Consider the following 23,327-nt stretch of genomic DNA (forward strand, 5'->3'; position numbering starts at 1 on the left):
GGGGGGAGAAAGACTTGAAATTTTCGGGGGGGGGGGGGGGGTAGGGGCCGGACACTGGTAAAAGTATATATTTTCTATATAGACCCCCCCTCCCCCAAAGAGATGACTGGAAGAAACACTGCTGAACAATTATGTTGTTTTTGATGGTATAAATATGAACAAAGTATTTTGGTGATGGAAGAAAAGTAAATAAACTTTTAACTTTTTGGGCGGAAGGGGGGGGGGGGGGGAATCTGAACAAACATGATTTTACAGGGGGTAAAGAAAACAACAAAGCTGATCTAAGCTCAAGTTAAGAGGGCAGTGGCTGATGTCACCTGGGTAAATGTTGGGAGGGGGGGGGACGACACCACCACAGTAAGTTCTTACAATACTAGTGTAATATCACTTTCTTACAATGTCTGCTTATTGCGTCATCCCCCTCCCCGCGTCAATGACCCCCCCCCCCCCATACCTGACCTAGCCTCCCATACAAACTAATTCTATAACAAGAAGAAATTGAAGTCACCCCCTTCTCCCACATCATCGACACCCCCCCCCCCCTCCCCTTGATGCACCCATCCGTTGATCCTACTCTCCTTATGTAAACAATCTTCCTCTTCAGCAAGACGGATTGTAAGAATGATTGGAGGAATGATTGTAGGAATGATCGGAGGAATGCTGGAAGAATGATTGGAGGAATGATTGGAAGAATTATTGGAAGAATGATTGGAAGAATTATTGGAAGAATGATTGGAAGAATTATTGGAGGAATGATTGGAAGAATGATTGGAAGAATTATTGGAGGAATGATTGACGAAGAGCTGGGAATTTCTGGAGTGTATGTCATGAATAAAAACTTTCTCTGGAAATTTAATCTACTTAGAAGCAAAAAAAGGTTTTACGGGAAAGTAACAGCATGCACATTCAGAAATGCAAAACTAGAATTGGACCTGTTCATTCAAAACCCGGGTTAATGCAGAGAGAAATAAATTTCTGTAGTGACGTCATACGACTGCGGGGTCAGCACCATTCAAATGTGTGTGTGGGGGGGTGGGGGGGTATTCAAAATGTGGAGCCGGTAAATGTCGAAATCTAGATCAAGTCGAAAAAGTAAGGAAATGTTCAAGTCTGACGTGTGTTCATTTATTGGTGTCGGTAATTCCTTTTTGGCGTGTTATTTATGAGGGCATGATTTTGATTTGCTGTTTACTGCACATAGATGCGATTTGTTACATACAAACAATTTAAATGGAAGTTTCGAGATGGCTGAGCGGGCAAAGTTCTGTAGGAGCAAGCAATGGTGTGTAGGGGGGAGGGGGGCAAGAAATGGTGTGTAGGTGCAAGCAATTGTGTGGGGGGGGGGCAAGCAATATTGTGCTGGAGCAATCAACGTTATGTACTGTGTTTAAGGTACACAAGGTTCGGTTAGGTTTGCCTGTCGTCCCTCCTGGGACATAGGCCGCTGACAAGAGCTTTCCAGGCGTCTCTGTCCTGGGCTTGTCTCTCCAACTGTCCCCAGGTGTATCCAATCTTCTTGGTGTCTTCTTCCAGGTCACGTCTCCATGTCTTTCTTGGTCTGACTCTCCTCCTCCTGCCTTGTGGATTCCAGGTGAGGGCCTGTCTTGTTATGCTGGATAAGGCTTTCTGAGTGTGTGGCCAATCCATTTCCATTTTCTCTGGAGGATCTCTACTTCCACTGGCAGTTGATTGGTCCGTTGCCATAGAACATCATTTCTGATGGTTTTAGGCCAGCGAATTTGCATGATCTTTCTGAGGCATGCATTTCATTTATAAATGATTGTATTTTCTTCTTATTTATAGCAGTTATTCTCCATGTCTCAACTCCATAGAGTAAAACAGGTTTTACTAGTGTGTTGAAGAGCTGGATTTTTTATTTGAAGGGTTAAATCTCCAGAACCCCAAACATTTTTTAGTTGGTTGAAGACTGCTCTTGCTTGTCCGTCCTTATTTTTATATCTGCTTCTGTCCCACCCTGCTTATCAACAATACTCCCAAGGTAGGTGAATCTATTTACTTCTTCTAGGGCTTCTTCTGCCAATGTTATATGGTTGCTGTTTGATGCATTGACTTTGAGAACTTTACTCTTCCCTCTGTGGATGTTCAGGCCCAGGCATGTAGAAAAATTAGCAACACTGTTGGTTTTATCTTGCATTTGCTGTTGTGTGTGAGAAAGAAGGGCCAGGTCGTCAGCAAAGTCCAGGTCATCCAGCTGGCTCCACAATGTCCACTGTATACCGTTTCGCGTTTTCTCTGTTGACATCTTCATAAGCCATTCTATGGCCAGCAGGAACAGGAATGGTGAAAGGTAGTTTGACGACAGCACCAGGTATGATTCAGTAGTTACATGAATCATGGTAGCAACAACATGACTAATCCTGACAAACTCGCAATCAGTGACACGATTATGTGGGATTATCACGGGATTATCACGGAGTTATTAGTTTCAACGGTGAGAGACGTTCACCGGCATAATGACAGGTACTTTCAGGCAATGACAGGCGATGATAGGTAATAACAGGAAGTGGTAGGCGATGATAGGTACAGGTAAGTAATGGCAGGAGTGGTAGGTAATGATTGGTACAGGTAAGTAATGGCAGGAGTGGTAGGTAATGATTGGTACAGGTAAGTAATGGCAGGAGTGGTAGGCAAAGATAGGCATTGGTAGGCAATGACAGAAAATGACCGGCAACGAAAGACTTGTTTATTTCAGAAGCCACAGTGAAGGATGACAGCCAGGGATCTGGATAAGATGGTAACAAAATTTTAATGGTAGTAGATTTGTTGATGGGTTTTTTTTTTCACTTGCTGAAAAGTTAGCTCCCTTCACATGTTTGTTTTGTTGTTTTGTTTTTCTTTTTTAAACCACATTCAACTGAAACTCGGTCAATTTGTTTTTCCCGATCCCCCGGCAATTCCGAAATTTTTATTCCCGGGGAGATTTGACCCGGGGAGAGCTGGGAGGGCATTTTGTCCCGGGCAGCGAATCGCTTGTCCGCACGACATAGCGCGCGCATGTTCAAAAGCAGATTGACAAAGATGGTCAGAACAGCAGCCGATAATGGCGGCAGCACGGAGACGTGGCAGACATCAGCAGACGACAGAGCCCAAGATTTAGCGCCAGAGAGCGGCCTGTCTCGCCATCTGTCGGCTGTAACTACGGGGTGGGGCTTTTCTTAACCATGGGGAGTTGTCGATTCAAAACTCGGAGCAGTGTGAGGAAAATATTTAAGAAACAATTACTGATCGAAGGTAAGATATTATGTTAGAAAGTTGTTTTATTTTTTTTCTTGGAGAATTTAGCTCTTGTGTTCATTTTAAATTTTAAACCATTATGCTGGTATCTGGTGTTTTAATACTTGCATATTTATTTCAAAGTCTACAAGTTGTTTTTTTGGTAAACGGAAAAAAAGTCACAGGAAAAAAAAAAACACAGAAAAAAAGTCACAGTTTTTGCTAGGAAAAAAAGTCACGGAAAAAAAGTCACAATGGAAAAATTTTATCGGAAAAAAAGTCACAGAAATTAAGTCACAGAAAAAAAGTCACACAAATCTTTTTAGAAATCTTTTGATTTATTTGTTAAGAATTGTAAAATTTTGTATGTTATTTTTGTGGGTTGTATTTTGTGATAGCATAAATTATTTATAGACGTTAAAAGTATTATGATTTATACAAATTGTAAGTAAAAATACTCTAAGATAATTTACACAACAATCTTAACTTTTGTTACGTATTTAGTTACATACGCGGTAGAAAAGTTAACTATAAAAGAAATTTAGGCACATCTTGTGTTTTGCATAGGTTTTGCCGTAGGCTATTCTATGGTCGGGCCTCTCCTCAGTCGGCATTGTCCGAACATATTTTGTGTTGTTGACAGAGCCGGCGTTAGGGGGTGGTAAACGGGGCGGCCGCCCCAGGCCCCGCGCTTGAAGGGGCCCCGCGCTTCAGCAAGGCCATTGTTGCCTGAATTAGTTTGTAAACTTAAATAACCTTTGCTGAATTAAATTTAAAAAAAAACCCCAACTAAATGGCCGAAGTTGTTGGATGTTAAAACTGAGGCCACGGCTGATGTTAGAGAGTTATCCTCTACATGGGCTGGGACAGACCGTTATTCTAAAGAAAGACATTAGTGTCACACATCGCTGGCACGGTCGACTTGCTATTGTCCTGAGGTGACTGGAGATGGCGGTCGCAGCCCCCGACCTGACATGGGAGGTAAAATCGGGAAAAATGTAAAAAGATACCCTATTGTTTGCGGACCGTTGAAGACGTTATTTTAGTGAGCAGGCGGGGGTGCCTGTAGTAAACAGTCAGTGACCTGATGATGTCTTGCAGAGGAGGAGGGGGGGGGGGTGAGCGGATGGGGACATGCCCCGGAATTCCAGAGTATTTATCCCTAAAATCATAATTTATACACTGTATGAGCATCTTTTTTATAATTATGCATATTCACCACGATACGCTTGATAGGCATCCATACAGTAATTATGTTCATATTTATTTTATATATTGTCAGGTCATCTTTAAATACATTATACTTGTATTTATTTTTATATTTTTGAAGGGCATTTATACAGTAATTATGTCCATTTTCATTTTGGTAAACTTTAACGGTATTCGTAAAGTGATTAAGCACATGTTTATTTTAATTAATTGTAGGGACAGTGGCGTAGCGAGGTCGGGTGTCACCCGGTGCGGCACTTAATGGTGACACCCCCCTCCCCCAGAGGCGTAGCGACCCTTCCCGGGAAAAAACTTTCAAATTTTCAATTTGCAACCCCTCCCCCCTCAAACTTTCGATTTGCACCCCCCCCCTCAAGTTTTCGATTTGCACCCCCCCCCCCCCACCTCAAACAAACTTTCGATGTGCACCCCCCTCAAGTTTTTCTCTATATATTTTGCTATTTTTTGCCTTGGTGTCACCCCCCTTAATGGTGTCACCCGGTGCGATCCGCACCCCCCTCGCTACGCCTCTGTGTAGGGATATTCAGTATAATAGTTAAGGCCATAGTGATTCTTGTTTTAAAATAGTGTGGGCACACTAAACAAATTATAAAGTCTATACTGTTTGATACATCGGGCCGAGACTGTTTTATAGTAAAGTTCTCCTGATTTCTAAAACGTCTAAATTACCGGCAGTCCGAGCATGCCATCGCGAAACTCATAAATAACATGGTTCACTTTCTAATTATAGACACGGACCTTCTCTTGTGAGAACGCGGTCTTAACCTGTAATGTAATACGTGGACGCTCTATACACACGCACCTTCTCTTGAATGGCTGCGGACAGATCCAGTAACGTAGTACCCGAACTGATTTTTTTTTAGGGTTTGGCGTCCCATAGATTTAAATGTACAGTTATCCTTCACGGGCTTCACCTCACCCCACCAACTGTCACCCCCCCCCCCCCAGTGTTCCACCTTACTGAGCGTCCGTGATTACATTTGAGAGTCATTTCATTTGGATATCTATAGCTGTAAACAGTTTTTTTCACGATTCGAGCTTATTCCGAAATCTATCAATGTTTTGCTATTTTCCCCGGCATCCACACACTTTGAATGCCCCTGTTAACACTCGATAAATTGAGAAAATATCGATACTATCACCTGCCACTGTGGACCGATTTAACGTTGCTTCAAAGTGCCCGAAGGTATTAAGTCAGCCAAACAGTGCCTTCAGTACATTTGGAGTATTCGGGATTCCTTTCCCAATACGGCGATCGCCTACAGAATCTTGCAAACAGTTCGAGTCACAGTGGCAAGCGCCGAAAGAAGTTTCTCCAAACTGAAGTTGATCAAGAACTATTTGAGATCAACGATGTCCCAAGACAGGCTCTGCGGCCTGTCGATTCTGTCAATAGAAAAAGACATAGCCTCCAGTTTGGACTATGATGATATAATTATGGAATTTTCCTCACGAAAGGCAAGAAAAGTAGATCTTCGTTTGTGAACGTACTGGTAAGATTTTCATAAATAAACATTAATGTAAAAAAATCAGGTTTGAAGCTGACGTTCATCGTCTCTTTAATGCGTGTCTCAAACTTATAAAAGCACTTTTAAGTAAACAAATTATTTGTTAATCAGTGTCTTAATGTAAAAATACCATATATATCGTTATAAATATTAATTCGCTTTGAGAAGAAAAAAAAAACGCCTCACTGTACATGTTTTATTTAATTATACACCAATGAAAAAAATATAAGGCCCCGCGCGGATGGTTGGCCATAGGCCCCGCGTACCCCTAACGCCGGCTCTGGTTGTTGACGTTTTGTGTCAATGACAGCCTTTGAACCTTGTCGGCTCTCTGTTTTGATCCTAAGTTTTGTTATGTAATGAGCGTGATAAATGTGGGCAGTAAAGATGGTTGAACTAAGCATAACTATTGTTGCGATGAGTTGAGGGCAGTAATTCAGATGACCTTACCATTTCACGGTAATTTAATTTAAAAAAACAACGATGAAAACCGTGGACATTCTATTAAATGTTATAAGTATTATGTTTAAAAAATTACAATCTACATAATTCATACTAAATATTTTTAGATGAATTATAAAAATTACTATACGTATACAACCAACACACATTACATTACATTTAATTAATCTTAAGTTAATTTGCACTCTCTGAATATTTAATACATAAAAGTATTAACAAATCCCATGCAAATATATATTTGTGACTTTTTTTCCTGTGACTTTTTTTCCTGTGACTTTTTTTCCTGTGACTTTTTTTCTGTGTTTTTTTTTTCCTGTGTTTTTTTTTTCCTGTGACTTTTTTTTTACAATCGTTTTTTTAAGGGGGCAGTATCACCCAAACTAAGGGAGAAAAACAAAAATATTCATCAAAAAAATTATTAGACATACACATGTCAAATTTTCATAGTGGTAGTAACGTGTTTTTAGTTATAACACAGCATATACTTTAAGAAGTATATATATGTTGCAACAATTTTTCTAAAAATTTATACGTAAATATTTTATTACATTTCTAAATTTTTTATACACATTTTTCTGAAACCATAACTAAATTACTTAAAATTGAGTATAAATTTAAGTGTGTAACATTGTTGATGATAATTCTAGATAGCTGCAGAGTTTTATAAAAGTTTTTTATTGGAACACTGTTAGCTAGATACAGCTTCGAAGTATGTAGATCAGATGAAGTAGAGTTTTGTTGTTAAAGTGGTTACATATGATGCAGCTGAATTTGTCATTGAATATTGGGGCGAGGGTTACCTATAATCGATCCAGGAACCGAACTCATGGCATTGGAGTTAACATTGCAAGCTCAACCATTCGACCAAAGAATGCTGTCAGCATTAACTGATGTCTTTCGTGCCAAGGTTTTATTTTATTTTTATTCTCTTGCTGATTTCAGTTTATATGTAATCTAAATGGGTTTTATCGTCTAACGGCTCTACACACAGCCGTTTTTATCCCAGCCGGTCCTATCTGATCCGGCTTAATTTTTTACCTGTTTTATCCCAGCCGGTCCTACATCAGACGGCTTGGTCCCAGCCGGTCCTAGCTGAACCGGTTTAATCCCAGCCGGTTTTATCCCAGCCGGTCCTACATCAGCCGGCTTGGTCCCAGCCGGTCCTATCTGAACCGGCTTAATTTTTTACCTGTTTTATCCCAGCCGGTCCTACATCAGACGGCTTGGTCCCAGCCGGTCCTAGCTGAACCGGTTTAATCCCAGCCGGTTTTATCCCAGCCGGTCCTACATCAGACGGCTTGGTCCCAGCCGGTCCTAGCTGAACCGGCTTAATCCCAGCTGGTTTTATCCTAGCTGGCTTGAAAATAATCAGATCTTAGATAGGGCTTGATGTATTTAATATGATATGGAGAGCACCGTATGCAAGGAGGAAAACCTAGTCAGTATCACTACACAGATCACCTTTCAACGTGTTGCAACGTCTCACATATGCTCAAGTCTATGTGGTGAGGTGGTGACTAGCGTGGTCAATGATGACACCTTTTGTTAAAATGGTGTATTAAAGTGGTGTTCCAAGTTTTAAAAAAACCCAGTCAAGATTTTAGATATTAAATCTGTCATTAAGCTGACTTTTAATTTAAAATTTAATCAACGACCGCATTTAGTGGAATTAAATCGTCAAAAGATTGTTCCGATACGTGTTCCGTTCGGCTTAACTTCTTGTTTTATGTTTTCTTTCAGTCGCACGGCCCACCAATGACGTCACTTCCCAGACTTCTCCTAACGCTCGGAGAATCAGACAGACAAAATGCTTTTAAGAGATTCCCAGGAAAACTCAGAAAAAGCGAGAGATCAGAGCACCCTGTAACGCCATGTAACATTTAAGACATTACCAAGTTTTTCACTAATCAGCTTATATTTTAATCATTTTTTTTTCGCTAATGCGTCGTGCTATGTTTTCTTAACGTTTTTTTTATCTTTCCATTCCATCTGAGTTTATGAGTTGACGGCGTGCGCCTAACAACGCCGGTGGTTTTATTTCTCTCATGAAAATGAGTGCGTTAAGATTATGGTTAAGCTTTGTCCACGCTCCGTTGAAGCTGACGACCTTTGTGATCTGCATGCTACAGTGGGGGGAGTCGGCCCTAGGGTCAAACCCCGAGCAGGTCGCTAGACCGGAAGCCTACGAGCTGGAGCGAAAGTTCGAGATTGTGTACCAGAACGTCATCACCCCGGGCTTGAACGCCAACGTCATCACGTTCAGCGCCGGCGTCACCAACACCACTGACGTCATCAGGAGTTTCAACAGCTGCCTGGACGCCGCGCTGTTAAACAGCACTTCCGGTTTGACCGAGGTGCAGAACACCACCCTCCCCCACCCTAAAAACTACTCCCTGCTCTTCATGGTCGTCGCCTCCGCCCTCTCGTCCGTCATTTTCGTCTTCGGTTTCCTCGGCAACATCCTGGTGGTGGTGGTGATCGCGCGCACCCGCAGCATGCACACGACCACCAACTGCTACCTGCTGAGTCTGGCAGTGGCCGACAGCATCGTCTTGCTCGCCGGGACACTTCCGGCCATCCCGGAGCCGTTCTTTAAAGTGGACGAGTGGCCTTACGGGCGGCTCATGTGCCCTCTCTTGATCTTCCTGCAGTACCTGGGCGTGGACAGCTCGTCCCTGTCCATCACCGCCTTCACCATCGAGCGCTACATCGCCATCTGCCACCCCATGAAGGCCCACACCATGTGTACGGTCAGCAGGGCCAAGAAGATCATCGCCATCTTGTGGATCTTCACCCTGCTCTACTGCTCCCCCTGGCTGGGTCTTATAGGTAAATATGTGGTTTACTTGATGTGGTTCATTGGTAAATATGTGTTTTACTATGTGATTCATGGGTAAATATGTGGTTTAATTTATGTGATTCGTTGGTAAAGATGTGTTTTACTTTATGTGATTCATGGGTAAATATGTGGTTTACTTAATGTGATTCATTGGTAAATATGTGTTTTGCTTTATGTGATTCATAGGTAAATATGTGTTTTACTTTATGTGATTCATGGGTAAATATGTGGTTTACTTTATGTGATTCATAGGTAAATATGTGTTTTACTTTATGTGATTCCTAGGTAAATATGTATTCTATTTTATTGGATTCATAAGTAAATATGTATTGTACTTTATTGTAATAACTAGAAACTTTCAGGTCTAAATATTTACTTAACTTTAATGTAACAACCAGAAATTCTCAAAGACTGTGTACTGAAAACTTTTAAATATAAACATTTACAAAAAGTTTTGAGAAATAGATTAGGTGTTATCGGATTTTAATGAAGAAATCTTTTAGATAAAGCTCATTTAAATAAATTAAGTATGAGTGGTGAAAAAAACGAAATGCAGACACAATATATTCTTTTGTTTTTATGTGGATCTCTTAATGCTGAATTGAATTCGGTTTAAATAAAAAAACTATTGTTACATAATATACATGCTCATGATTCCGAACGAAAAAAAATAGATTCAATATATTGTCCCTTATGTATTTGTATTTAAACTTAGTTAAATGAGGAACAAATTGCCTAAAAGTCATTTAAATAGGACATTCTGTTAGACCTCACAAAAATAGAAAGGTAAAAATTAACTAGCAGAAAACATTTCCTTGAACCATACTTTATTATTGAACATCTAAGGAAGAGTTAAGGAACTTCGCTGGCTTAACCCAGTGAAGAGGAAGATTTTGTTTTCATTAATTACAATATACAGGTTCGCGTCTTCTCGGTACACATGCACCAAATGTTCTAGATTTACACGTACACTAGGTGTTACATACAAGAGATGTGTTGACACATACAAGAGATGTGTTGAGACATAAAAGAGATGTGTTGACACATACAAGAGATGTGTTGACACATACAAGAGATGTGTTGAGACATAAAAGAGATGTGTTGACACATACAAGAGATGTGTTGACACATACAAGAGATGTGTTGACACATACAAGAGATGTGTTGACACATACAAGAGATGTGTTGACACATACAAGAGATGTGTTGACACATACAAGAGATGTGTTGAGACATAAAAGAGATGTGTTGACACATACAAGAGATGTGTTGACACATACAAGAGATGTGTTGACACATACAAGAGATGTGTTGACACATACAAGAGATGTGTTGACACATACAAGAGATGTGTTGATACATACAAGAGATGTGTTGACACATACAAGAGATGTGTTGACACATACAAGAGATGTGTTGACACATACAAGAGATGTGTTGACACATACAAGAGATGTGTTGAGACATACAAGAGATGTGTTGACACAAGAGATGTGTTGACACATACAAGAGATGTGTTGACACATACAAGAGATGTGTTGACACATACAAGAGATGTGTTGACACATACAAGAGATGTGTTGACACATACAAGAGATGTGTTGACACATACAAGAGTTGTGTTGACACAAGAGATGTGTTGACACATACAAGAGATGTGTTGACACATACAAGAGATGCGTTGACACATACAAGAGAGGTGTTGACACATACAAGAGATGTGTTGACACATACAAGAGATGTGTTGATACAAGAGATGTGTTGACACATACAAGAGATGTGTTGACACATACAAGAGTTGTGTTGACACATACAAGAGATGTGTTGACACAAGAGATGTGTTGACACATACAAGAGATATTTTGACACAAGAGATGTGTTGACACATACAAGAGATATTTTGACACAAGAGATGTGTTGATACATACAAGTGATGTGTTGATACAAGAGGTGTGTTAACACATACAGTAGATGTTTGGAGAGACAACACACCTACTAGTATGTGTTGACACGCTCAAGCACTTTGCAAATCTGTGTATATTTGGTGAGATGTTTTTGTTTACTAGCTAACCTTTAACTCTAAAACTTAAAAGCGTTCAGTCTCCCCATTTCAATAATTGACCGATAGTACACACAGTCCAGTACACATGACCTCACACAAACTGATACTTACGGGGGGGGGGGGGAGAGAGAAGCCATATGGTTACTATAGAGAGCTCGTTTAATCCCCTATGTTAAGCTTGGGGCTTTATCATTTCGGGGGCGTTTAAGTGCAAAACCCGTTGTCGTAGGTACGTAATGAGCTGTGTTGGTAAAGCTTAAATGATTGGTGAGTCCGAAATTTTTAAATCAAAAACTAGCGACTTATATATTCTTTATTATAATTTTAAATACTAACTTTATATTATAGTTACAGTTGTGTATTTTCTTGTCTGGCAAAAAACAAAATGGACATAAACTCACAGCGACAAAAACAAAATGGACATAATCCTTTCCCAATGGCCTATTTTATATTTGCTTCAGTGGCTTTAGCAAGGAAAAAATGAGTATAAAATACACGATAGATGTCTAGAACAGTGGAAATGATACATTCATGGTTTAACAAAAGTTGATATTGTGGCGAGGTCTGGCAACATTATGGTGGACTGGATAAGTCTGGCAACATTATGTTGGACTGGATAAGTCTGGCAACATTATGTTGGACTGGATAAGTCTGGCAACATTATGTTGGACTGGATAAGTCTGGTAACATTATGTTGGACTGGATAAGTCTGGTAACATTATGTTGGACTGGATAAGTCTGGCAACATTATGTTGGACTGGATAAGTCTGGCAACATTATGTTGGACTGGATAAGTCTGGCAACATTATGTTGGACTGGATAAGTCTGGCAACATTATGTTGGACTGGATAAGTCTGGCAACATTATGTTGGACTGGATAAGTCTGGCAACATTATGTTGGACTGGATAAGTCTGGCAACATTATGTTGGACTAGAGAAATATGGCGACATTATGTTGGACTGGATAGGTCTGGCAACATTATGTTGGACTAGAGAAATATGGCGACATTATGTTGGACTGGATAAGTCTGGCAACATTATGTTGGACTGGATAAGTCTGGCAACATTATGTTGGACTGGATAAGTCTGGCAACATTATGTTGGACTGGATAAGTCTGGTAACATTATGTTGGACTGGATAAGTCTGGCAACATTATGTTGGACTAGAGAAATATGGCGACATTATGTTGGACTGGATAGGTCTGGCAACATTATGTTGGACTAGAGAAATATGGCGACATTATGTTGGACTGGATAAGTCTGGCAACATTATGTTGGACTGGATAAGTCTGGCAACATTATGTTGGACTGGATAAGTCTGGCAACATTATGTTGGACTGGATAAGTCTGGTAACATTATGTTGGACTGGATAAGTCTGGCAACATTATGTTGGACTGGATAAATCTGGTAACATTATGTTGGACTGGATAGGTCTGGCAACATTATGTTGGACTGGATAAGTCTGGCAACATTATGTTGGACTGGATAAGTCTGGCAACATTATGTTGGACTGGATAAGTCTGGTAACATTATGTTGGACTGGATAAGTCTGGCAACATTATGTTGGACTGGATAAGTCTGGCAACATTATGTTGGACTGGATAAGTCTGGCAACATTATGTTGGACTGGATAGGTCTGGCAACATTATGTTGGACTGGATAAGTCTGGCAACATTATGTTGGACTAGAGAAATATGGCGACATTATGTTGGACTGGATAGGTCTGGCAACATTATGTTGGACTGGATAAGTCTGGCAACATTATGTTGGACTGGATAAGTCTGGCGACATTATGTTGGACTGGATAAGTCTGGCAACATTATGTTGGACTGGATAAGTCTGGCGACATTATGTTGGACTGGATAAGTCTGGTAACATTATGTTGGAGTGGATAGGTCTGGCAACATTATGTTGGACTGGATAAGTCTGGCAACATTATGTTGGACTGGATAGGTCTGGCAACATTATGTTGGACTGGATAAGTCTGGTAACATTATGTTGGAATGGATAAGTCTAGCAACATTATGTTGGACTGGATAAGTCTGAGCCAGGCTACTGGTCCACACACCAACTAACACAAGAACAAATCCCTATAAAGCTGCTGAATACAATTGTCTCGGCTCCTGCTGAATATATCTGGGTAGAACTTTAAAATCTTCCCCTTAAAATACCTCGCTTGCTGAACATATCTGAGTGGAACTTAACTTTAAATCTTCCCCTTAAAATAACTCGCCTTAAAGAAATACTCGCTTTATTGTCACCATTTGAAAATCTATTTAAACGACGTGGGCGCCTCCTGTGTTTTGCTTTGAAGCATAAAAAAATGTGCACATGTAATAGCCCGTCCATGTACTAGTATAGGGACAGTTCACAAATGTAAACATAATGGGGGGGGTACCGTCCTAAAAACACATACAATTACGGTCAGTCTCTGGCTAGGATTCTTTTATGTAGCAATACTTTCTTTTACTTCTTGGTCTCATTGAGTTAGTTGTATTGTTATTTTTTAAAATAGTTTGGTACATGTGATATCTTGCTTTGTAAACGACCGCTTACCCAAAAGTCTCGAGTTCGGATCCCGGGCTTGACCCCTAAGTCCACCTAGCTCTGATAAGTACCAACCCCACCTGAAATAAAGGCGGCTTGACATAGTTTTGACCATAGTATCCGAGGTCAATAAACAGATGAACTCTGCTTCATATACCCCGAGTGTCGTGGGCACGAACGTAAAAGATGATGCAGTCTTACAAACAAAGACACACAGACTTATATACTCACAGACTTAGTGACACATCAATAAGTCTCTCCCTCTTTTAAGTAATGATTCCACCCCCACCCCCCCCCCCCCCCACCCCATTGAGACTGAGACGAGAAAGATTGTAAACTTTATTACCTCCCTTTTTGTAGATTCAAACTGTTGAAAGTGTTTTTTTCCGAGCTATCTCCCTTCGATAGTTTTTCTCCAAAAGTTTCCTATCGTCTGCTCCAGTTAATCCATTGTTGAAACCTTCATCAGGCGGCATCAGCAGAAGGACAGAAACACGGCTTAGATACCATTTACATGAGACTGGGGTTTTTTGGAAAGGGGGGGGGAAGGTGTTGGGGAGGTTTGTGTTCAGACGTTTGGGGAGGTGTTCCGAAGTTTCTAGGTGTTCAGAAGTTTAGGGAGGACTGTGTTCAGAAGTTTAGGGAGGACTGTGTTCAGAAGTTTAGGGAGGACTGTGTTCAGGACTGTGTTCAGAAGTTTGGGGAGGACTGTGTTCAGAAGTTTAGGGAGGAATGTGTTCAGAAGTTTAGGGAGGACTGTGTTCAGAAGTTTAGGGAGGACTGTGTTCAGAAGTTTAGGGAGGAATGTGTTCAGAAGTTTAGGGAGGACTGTGTTCAGAAGTTTAGGGAGGAATGTGTTCAGAAGTTTAGGGAGGACTGTGTTCAGAAGTTTAGGGAGGAATGTGTTCAGAAGTTTAGGGAGGAATGTGTTCAGAAGTTTAGGGAGGACTGTGTTCAGAAGTTTAGGGAGGAATGTGTTCAGAAGTTTAGGGAGGAATGTGTTCAGAAGTTTAGGGAGGACTGTGTTCAGAAGTTTAGGGAGGAATGTGTTCAGAAGTTTAGGGAGGACTGTGTTCAGAAGTTTAGGGAGGACTGTGTTCAGGACTGTGTTCAGAAGTTTAGGGAGGACTGTGTTCAGGACTGTGTTCAGAAGTTTAGGGAGGACTGTGTTCAGGACTGTGTTCAGAAGTTTAGGGAGGACTGTGTTCAGGACTGTGTTCAGAAGTTTGGGGAGGACTGTGTTCAGAAGTTTGGGGAGGACTGTGTTCAGAAGTTTGGGGAGGACTGTGTTCAGAAGTTTAGGGAGGACTGTGTTCAGAAGTTTGGGGAGGACTGTGTTCAGGACTGTGTTCAGAAGTTTAGGGAGGACTGTGTTCAGAAGTTTGGGGAGGATTGTGTTCAGGACTGTGTTCAGAAGTTTAAGGAGGACTGTGTTCAGGACTGTGTTCAGAAGTTTAGGGAGGACTGTGTTCAGAAGTTTAAGGAGGACTGTGTTCAGGACTGTGTTCAGAAGTTTAAGGAGGACTGTGTTCAGGACTGTGTTCAGAAGTTTGGGGAGGAATGTGTTCAGAAGTTTAGGGAGGACTGTGTTCAGAAGTTTAAGGAGGACTGTGTTCAGGACTGTGTTCAGAAGTTTGGGGAGGACTGTGTTCAGGACTGTGTTCAGAAGTTTAGGGAGGACTGTGTTCAGGACTGTGTTCAGAAGTTTGGGGAGGACTGTGTTCAGGACTGTGTTCAGAAGTTTAGGGAGGACTGTGTTCAGGACTGTGTTCAGAAGTTTGGGGAGGACTGTGTTCAGAAGTTTGGGGAGGACTGTGTTCAGAAGTTTGGGGAGGACTGTGTTCAGAAGTTTAGGGAGGACTGTGTTCAGAAGTTTGGGGAGGACTGTGTTCAGAAGTTTGGGGAGGACTGTGTTCAGAAGTTTAGGGAGGAATGTGTTCAGAAGTTTGGGGAGGACTGTGTTCAGAAGTTTAGGGAGGACTGTGTTCAGAAGTTTGGGGAGGACTGTGTTCAGAAGTTTAGGGAGGACTGTGTTCAGAAGTTTAAGGAGGACTGTGTTCAGAAGTTTAGGGAGGACTGTGTTCAGAAGTTTAAGGAGGACTGTGTTCAGAAGTTTAGGGAGGACTGTGTTCAGGACTGTGTTCAGAAGTTTAGGGAGGACTGTGTTCAGAAGTTTAAGGAGGACTGTGTTCAGGACTGTGTTCAGAAGTTTGGGGAGGACTGTGTTCAGGACTGTGTTCAGAAGTTTAGGGAGGACTGTGTTCAGGACTGTGTTCAGAAGTTTAAGGAGGACTGTGTTCAGAAGTTTAGGGAGGACTGTGTTCAGAAGTTTAATGAAAGTTTGTACCTGCCAAAGCCTCGCATTGTCTTGCTGACATAAATGTCAACAAATTAAATTCCCTTTCCCTTTATTCTATCAACAAATGAGATTCCCTTTATTCTATCAACAACTGAGATTCCCTTTATTCTATCAACAACTGAGATTCCCTTCTTTCTATCAACAAATGAGATTCCCTTCTTTCTATCAACAAATGAGATTCCCTTCTTTCTATCAACAAATGAGATTCCCTTCTTTCTATCAACAAATGAGATTCCCTTCTTTCTATCAACAAATGAGATTCCCTTCTTTCTATCAACAAATGAGATTCCCTTCTTTCTATCAACAAATGAGATTCCCTTCTTTCTATCAACAAATGAGATTCCCTTCTTTCTATCAACAAATGAGATTCCCTTTATTCTATCAACAAATGAGATTCCCTTCTTTCTATCAACAAATTAGACTCCCTTTGTGCGCGCGGCCTTGCGGGTTTTTCCAATTCAAACTTTTTTTCCCATCTGATTGAAATTTGACACCAACCTCTCTTTGCCAGGCTGCACAAAAGTGCAGACTGGGGTGTACACTTTTCACACAAGACCTTCTCGAGTGTCCCTCGCTACCATAACGAGGTAGCCTTGACCTACATTACGGTACTGACTTCCGTTGTAGTTCCAAATTTAATTGTATAAAAAAACTAAACACTACAATCTGTATAAAAATAAGCTAACTTTTAGAAAAGCTAATGTCCTTTTAAACTCTAAAGTGTACGTGGTTTTGATCCATTATCGCCACGCCCACAAAATGGCCGGCGGGCAACGCTAAGACTCTAAGACTGGTGTATTAGAACACGACCGTCAACTGATGTAATAAAAAGCCGACTAACCAGTGAATTACGGCCCCTGGATTAACTTCATTAAACTCCTAGCTGTTTATCACCCGCGAGTATTCTCCCCTCGCCACCAACTAGCCATCGAGTGATAGATTCGTAGACATTAAAAACCTTATCGGCATAGATCTAGCCTGGCCACCATTACCACAGCTCCCCCGGGGGGTGGGGGGACCGTCAACTGTGGGTATCCCTGCAGCAACGTAGGTGAGGGAGGTGGTGGGGGGAGGTGCGGCCTAACTTAAGGGAGTTAATTCAGTCGAAACTACGATCTTAAGTGTGAATATCTGGACGGATTTAGAAGCAAACGTGTAGAAATGCTAAGAAAAAGTGGTCTCGAGGTCACGAGAATGTGAAGGTCACGTCCAAAAAGGGAATTAAGTAATGAGAATCTAAATAGATTTTTAAACACAAAAAGTCTAAGTTAATCAAGTTAGTTTTTAAGTCTGATTCAATAATTATTTTTTTAAACTCAAGCTATAAATTCTCGTTATCTAAGCATGCTGTGCTGGCGAAAATTAGCGCGAAGAATTATTTTTTTTTACAGATATTAAAATGCAAATTAAAACCTCTAAAATCCGAAGCAACATTTTTAAAATTAATTCCGATTATAACTTTTTAAAATCTTATCTCGTTACGTAGACGTCTGGACCGCAAATGTCGATGAACTGACGTCATTGCATCTGGCAGGTGAACTTACGTCATTACATCTAGAATATGCGTGTTATTTTTTGCTTACCGTAATACATTTGTGTAAGAAAATGTAGAGATCATCTTGGAAGTTTCTATTGGTTTGTTACACATTTGTTTTCGTCTCGAAATACGATAGTCCAGTTTGATGTATGTAGAGTGTCGAGTATAATCAGTGTCTAAATGTCTAGGTTTAAAGAATTGAATTGAGTTAACTGTAAGAGATCAACTACGGTAGAGTAAAGAGTAGGATGTAGAATCGCGTCGAGATTTAATAGATTTGGTCTATGTGTGTAAGTACCCTGTGTACAAATATTACTCTTCGTTTGTTTGTTTGTTTTAAATTGATCCTTATTGAATTAAAATACAGTCACCTATCTTTGGACGACTAGTCTAATTTTAAAGCTAGTAATGAAGATATTCGACATGATTAATGCACCCAATAAGCCAAAACTATCAGCTGATTAAGGCACTTATTCACTTCAACCTATCACCCTAATTATTATACCCCAACCTATCAGCACCTAATGTACCCATTAACCCCAACCTATCAGCACCTAATGTACCCATTAACCCCAACCTATCAGCACCTAATATACCCATTAACCCCAACCTATCAGCACCTAATGTACCCATTAACCCCAACCTATCAGCACCTAATGTACCCATTAACCCCAACCTATCAGCACCTAATGTACCCATTAACCCCAACCTATCAGCACCTAATGTACCCATTGACCCCAACCTATCAGCACCTAATGTACCCATTAACCCCAACCTATCAGCACCTAATGTACCCATTAACCCCAACCTATCAGCACCTAATGTACCCATTAACCCCAACCTATCGACACCTAATGCACCCATTAACCCCAATTTATCAGAACCTAATGCACCCATTAACCCCAACCTATCAGCACCTAATGCACCCATTAACCCCAACCTATCGCTAAATTTGGACTTCAGCAGACATATCTGTGACGTCATTAGGTGATTCCCTGTCGTGTTCTCTAATTGTTTCCGACGACAAGGGTTTCCTGTTGGCATACCCAGAAGGACAGTTAGGGAAGGTTTATTGTCCCGCTTGACTGACCACAATAAGGAAGATTTCCTGTCCCGCTTGACTGACCACAATAAGGAAGATTTCCTGTCTCACTTGACTGACCACATAAGGAAGATTTTCTGTCCCGCTTGACTGACCACAATAAGGAAGATTTCCTGTCTCACTTGACTGACCACATAAGGAAGATTTTCTGTCCTGCTTGACTGACCACATCAGGAAGATTTCCTGTCTCACTTGACTGACCACATAAGGAAGATTTTCTGTCCTGCTTGACTGACCACATCAGGAAGATTTCCTGTCTCACTTGACTGACCACATAAGGAAGATTTTCTGTCCTGCTTGACTGACCACATCAGGAAGATTTCCTGTCTCACTTGACTGACCACATAAGGAAGATTTTCTGTCCTGCTTGACTGACCACATAAGGAAGATTTTCTGTCTCACTTCACTGACCAAGATAAGGAAGATTTTCTGTCTCACTTGACTGACCACGCTTGCGAAGATTCCCGCTTGACTGACTGAAAACAAGAAACTCCGCCAGTCAGCCCACACACTACAAGAGAACAAATGAAATAGACGTGAGTTAGCTATACATTGACGGGACTGGAACCCCAGACACTACAAGAGAACAGATGAAATAGACGTGAGTTAGCTATACACTGACGGGACTGGAACCCCACACACTACAAGAGAACAGATGAAATAGACGTGAGTTAGCTATACACTGACGGGACTGGAACCCCACACACTACAAGAGAACAGATGAAATAGACGTGAGTTAGCTATACACTGACGGGACTGGAACCCCAGACACTACAAGAGAACAGATGAAATAGACGTGAGTTAGCTATACACTGACGAGACTGGAACCCCACACACTAGTGGACGGTGTGAAAGAGTTGACGGACTGGACCACTTCGAGTACTTAATCATTGGGGGAGGCTGGTGGCGGGAGTTCAAATTTGAGTCCACGCGTCGAGTGACGCAGGGACTATATAAAAAAAAGAAATCCAGGGGGGGGGGGGGAATCAAACATTGGTACTTGCCCAACTACAAGTAGACGCTTGAAAGAAAGCCACTAAAGCTTGATGGAAATGTATTTCTGCGAGAATCACAATCTCAACTTTGCTAATCATGATACTGCGTACTAACCAATGGTTAAAAGGGTGTGCACTTAAAATTCTAGAGGATGGTGAACTCAGGTTAAATTATCAGTTATATATACATATATATATGTATATATATATATATATATATATATATATATATATATATATATATATATATATATATATATATATATATATATATAATGGTATAAGGAAAGATGCATGCCAGAAACCAATGGAATCAAGTTAGTTTCAAAGTTCCAAACATCTTAACATCGAAAAACTGACTTTAAAAAAAAAACTCTATAAGAAAACAAAAGGATCTTCAACAACGGTCTACATCAGATCTCCCCCAAATAATTTCAATAAACATTTGTTGGTTAAGTAATGGCGGCGAAAGTTAATTTCCGCTGTCAGTGTTTTTAGAGGATAATTATGACATCTCAGTCATCCAGTGCTTGGGTCAGTGGTCTGTCACATCCAGGGCAGCTGACTCGTACATTCATGTGTTTGTGGGTGTGGCTACAATGTCGGTCAGTCTATTTTTGGACGCCTGGTGAGAGACCGATATACACAACCACGTGGGGCAATATGGCGGGTGGATGCTAAAAATAGAACTTGTGTTCGGTTAGGTCACGAGTTCTGTTTAACTAGGATAGATGGGTTTTCTTAGAGGGACATAATGGGGGAGTTAGATTGTGTTTAAATGTGGGGCTAAATTTATGTTTAAATTGTGTTTAAATGTGGGGCTAAATTTATGTTTAAATTGTGTTTAAATGTGGGGCTAAATTTATGTTTAAATTGTGTTTAAATGTGGGGCTAAATTTATGTTTAAATTGTGTTTAAATGTGGGGCTAAATTTATGTTTAAATTGTGTTTAAATGTGGGGCTAAATTTATGTTTAAATTGTGTTTAAATGTGGGGCTAAATTTATGTTTAAATTGTGTTTAAATGTGGGGCTAAATTTATGTTTAAATTATGTTTAAATGTGGGACTAAATTTTTGTTTAAATTGTGTTTAAATGTGGGGCTAAATGTATGTTTAAATTGTGTTCAAATTGTGGGTTTAAAGTGTGTGTTTAAATGTGTGTTTACTTATGGGTTTAAAGTGTGTGTTTAAATGTGTGTTTACTTATGGGTTTAAAGTGTGTGTTTAAATGTGTGTTTACTTATGGGTTTAAAGTGTTTGTTTAAATGTGTGTTTACATTCAGAAGCCTGGATATTCAGTGCGGTATTTGACTACAAGCAGCGACATCACGTACATGGACGCCTGACCTGAAATAGAAATGACGAAATGGTCGAGTGACAAAGTGTAGACAACGGTCATGTGACCTGTTGTCTAGGCGACCAATTGGTCATGTGATCTGTTGTCTAGGCGACCAATTGGTCATGTGACCTGTTGTCTAGGCGACCTATTGGTCATGTGACCTGTTGTCTAGGCGACCAATTGGTCATGTGATCTGGTGTCTAGGCGACCAATTGGTCATGTGATCTGGTTTCTAGGCGACCAATTGGTCATGTGACCTGTTGTCTAGGCGACCAATTGGTCATGTGACCTGTTGTCTAGGCGACCAATTGGTCATGTGATCTGGTGTCTAGGCATCCCAAATGTCACGTGACCTGATATCTAGGCAACCCAACGGAAACGTGACTAGGTTTGAACTTCGACAAGAGAAATACGAACAAGCCAACCAAATCTCTCAAAACTATCGTGCATCAGTTGTAAGCAGTGTTTCTTCCAGACTTTTTTCTCCGGGGGGGCACTTGGAATTTTCGGGGGGCGGTAGACTTTCTTCGGGGGGGGGGGGGGCGGACACTGTTAAAAGTATATATTTTCTCCGAAGAGATGCCTGGAAGAAACTCTGGTTGTAAGCTTCAGTCGTTGTTACTTCCAGACACAGGTCTAGAGGTAACAAGAATATATATGTGGCTTATATTGACGGATGTAAACATAACTAAGCTAGAAAATATGCGTAGCTTATATTGACGGATGTCGACATAACTGTAAGCAAGAATATATCTGTAGCTTATAATGATGTATGTCGACATAACGGTAAGCAAGAATATATCTGTAGCTTATATTGACGGATTCGACATAATTGTAAGCAATAATATATATGTACCTTATAATGACGTATGTCGACATAACGGTAAGCAAGGATATATCTGTAGCTTATAATGACGTATGTCGACATAACGGTAAGCAAGAATATATATGTAGCTTATAATGACGTATGTCGACATAACCATCAGCAAGAATATATATGTAGCTTATATTGACGGATGTCGACATAACTGTAAGCAAGAATATATATATAGCTTATAATGACGGATGTCGACATAACGGTAAGCAAGGATATATATCCTTATATTCAAACACTAAGACAAACGTGGAGTGATAGCATCAAGCATTCGACACTCGCGTAAACTGTGTCGTCACAATTCCCGTCTTGATCCGTTAATCCGAACATCCCCCAAGGTGCGTGACGTCATTAGGGCCGACCCCTCAAGGAAGATCAAGTCACTCGGCGCATTAAAACGACTGGCTTCCATTAGGAAAGGTCAAGGTCGTATGGATGGAGCTCATTAGTGGCTTGATAATGTCAGGCTAGCTCCATGTTGGTTGATAATGTCAGTACAATTTCAGTACAAAATAGATATTGTAATGTTTGTTTCGATTATGTCTACATGTTCTGTAGCCATTTAATGTTGATACCATTAACCATAGTGTATACGATTGTACAGTAGTCTCCAAATGTGCTACACGATCTTCTGTTGTGCTACATGACCTAGTTTGTTGAACTTTTACATTGACCTGTTTGATGCTGAAAGACAGGCCTAATGTCTCAAAGTCATTCGAACGCAACATCCTAGCCCAACACAACATCCTAGCCCAACACAACAGCCGTGCCGAACACAACAGCACTTTTTTATGCAAATGCAGTCTAGAACTAAAAGTTTTTTTTAATTAAGTTAAAGGTCCTTTAAATCCAATATTACTTGTGGGTTCTAATTGCATGTAATCACAGTTCCTGATGTAATATTTCGTGTAATCACGTTTTCTCATGTAATCCATGTTATTTTATCATAGCACTGCCTGTAATTTACGTTACGGAATTCCTCCCCGTATTTGAACAGCCATCATCAGCTAAAAATGTGGGATTTCTCCCTCACAAGGAGCGAAACAAACTGACGTGAAAACCCTGCGCAATCACTCAATCATTCGTGGACACTTGTGAGAAAAAATAAGTTCACACTTTTTAATCAGGCGACATCAACTTTTTTTTATCCGTGGCTGATGTTCTAGCTGTGATTGACGACGCCATTATGGCTGTATCACAACCACATCATGGAAACTTCAATCTATCGCGAGGATATA

General features: G+C 40.6%; 1 protein-coding gene across 1 annotated transcript in view; it reads left to right on the forward strand.

Moving 5' to 3' along the window:
• Positions 1–3,039: 3,039 nt before the first annotated feature.
• LOC131928826 (thyrotropin-releasing hormone receptor-like) overlaps positions 3,040–23,327 on the forward strand; it is a 45,145-nt gene continuing 24,857 nt past the window's right edge. The window contains exons 1-4 of the mRNA XM_059284959.1: positions 3,040–3,153; positions 8,175–8,297; positions 8,564–9,263; positions 10,929–10,953. Coding sequence (XP_059140942.1) covers positions 3,040–3,153; positions 8,175–8,297; positions 8,564–9,263; positions 10,929–10,953 — 962 coding nt within the window. The remainder of the gene's footprint in view (positions 3,154–8,174; positions 8,298–8,563; positions 9,264–10,928; positions 10,954–23,327) is intronic.

Source organism: Physella acuta, unplaced genomic scaffold (genome assembly GCF_028476545.2).
Source record: "Physella acuta isolate Inbredline_101_S28 unplaced genomic scaffold, ASM2847654v3 ptg000091l, whole genome shotgun sequence".
Classification (NCBI taxonomy): Eukaryota; Metazoa; Mollusca; class Gastropoda; family Physidae; genus Physella; species Physella acuta.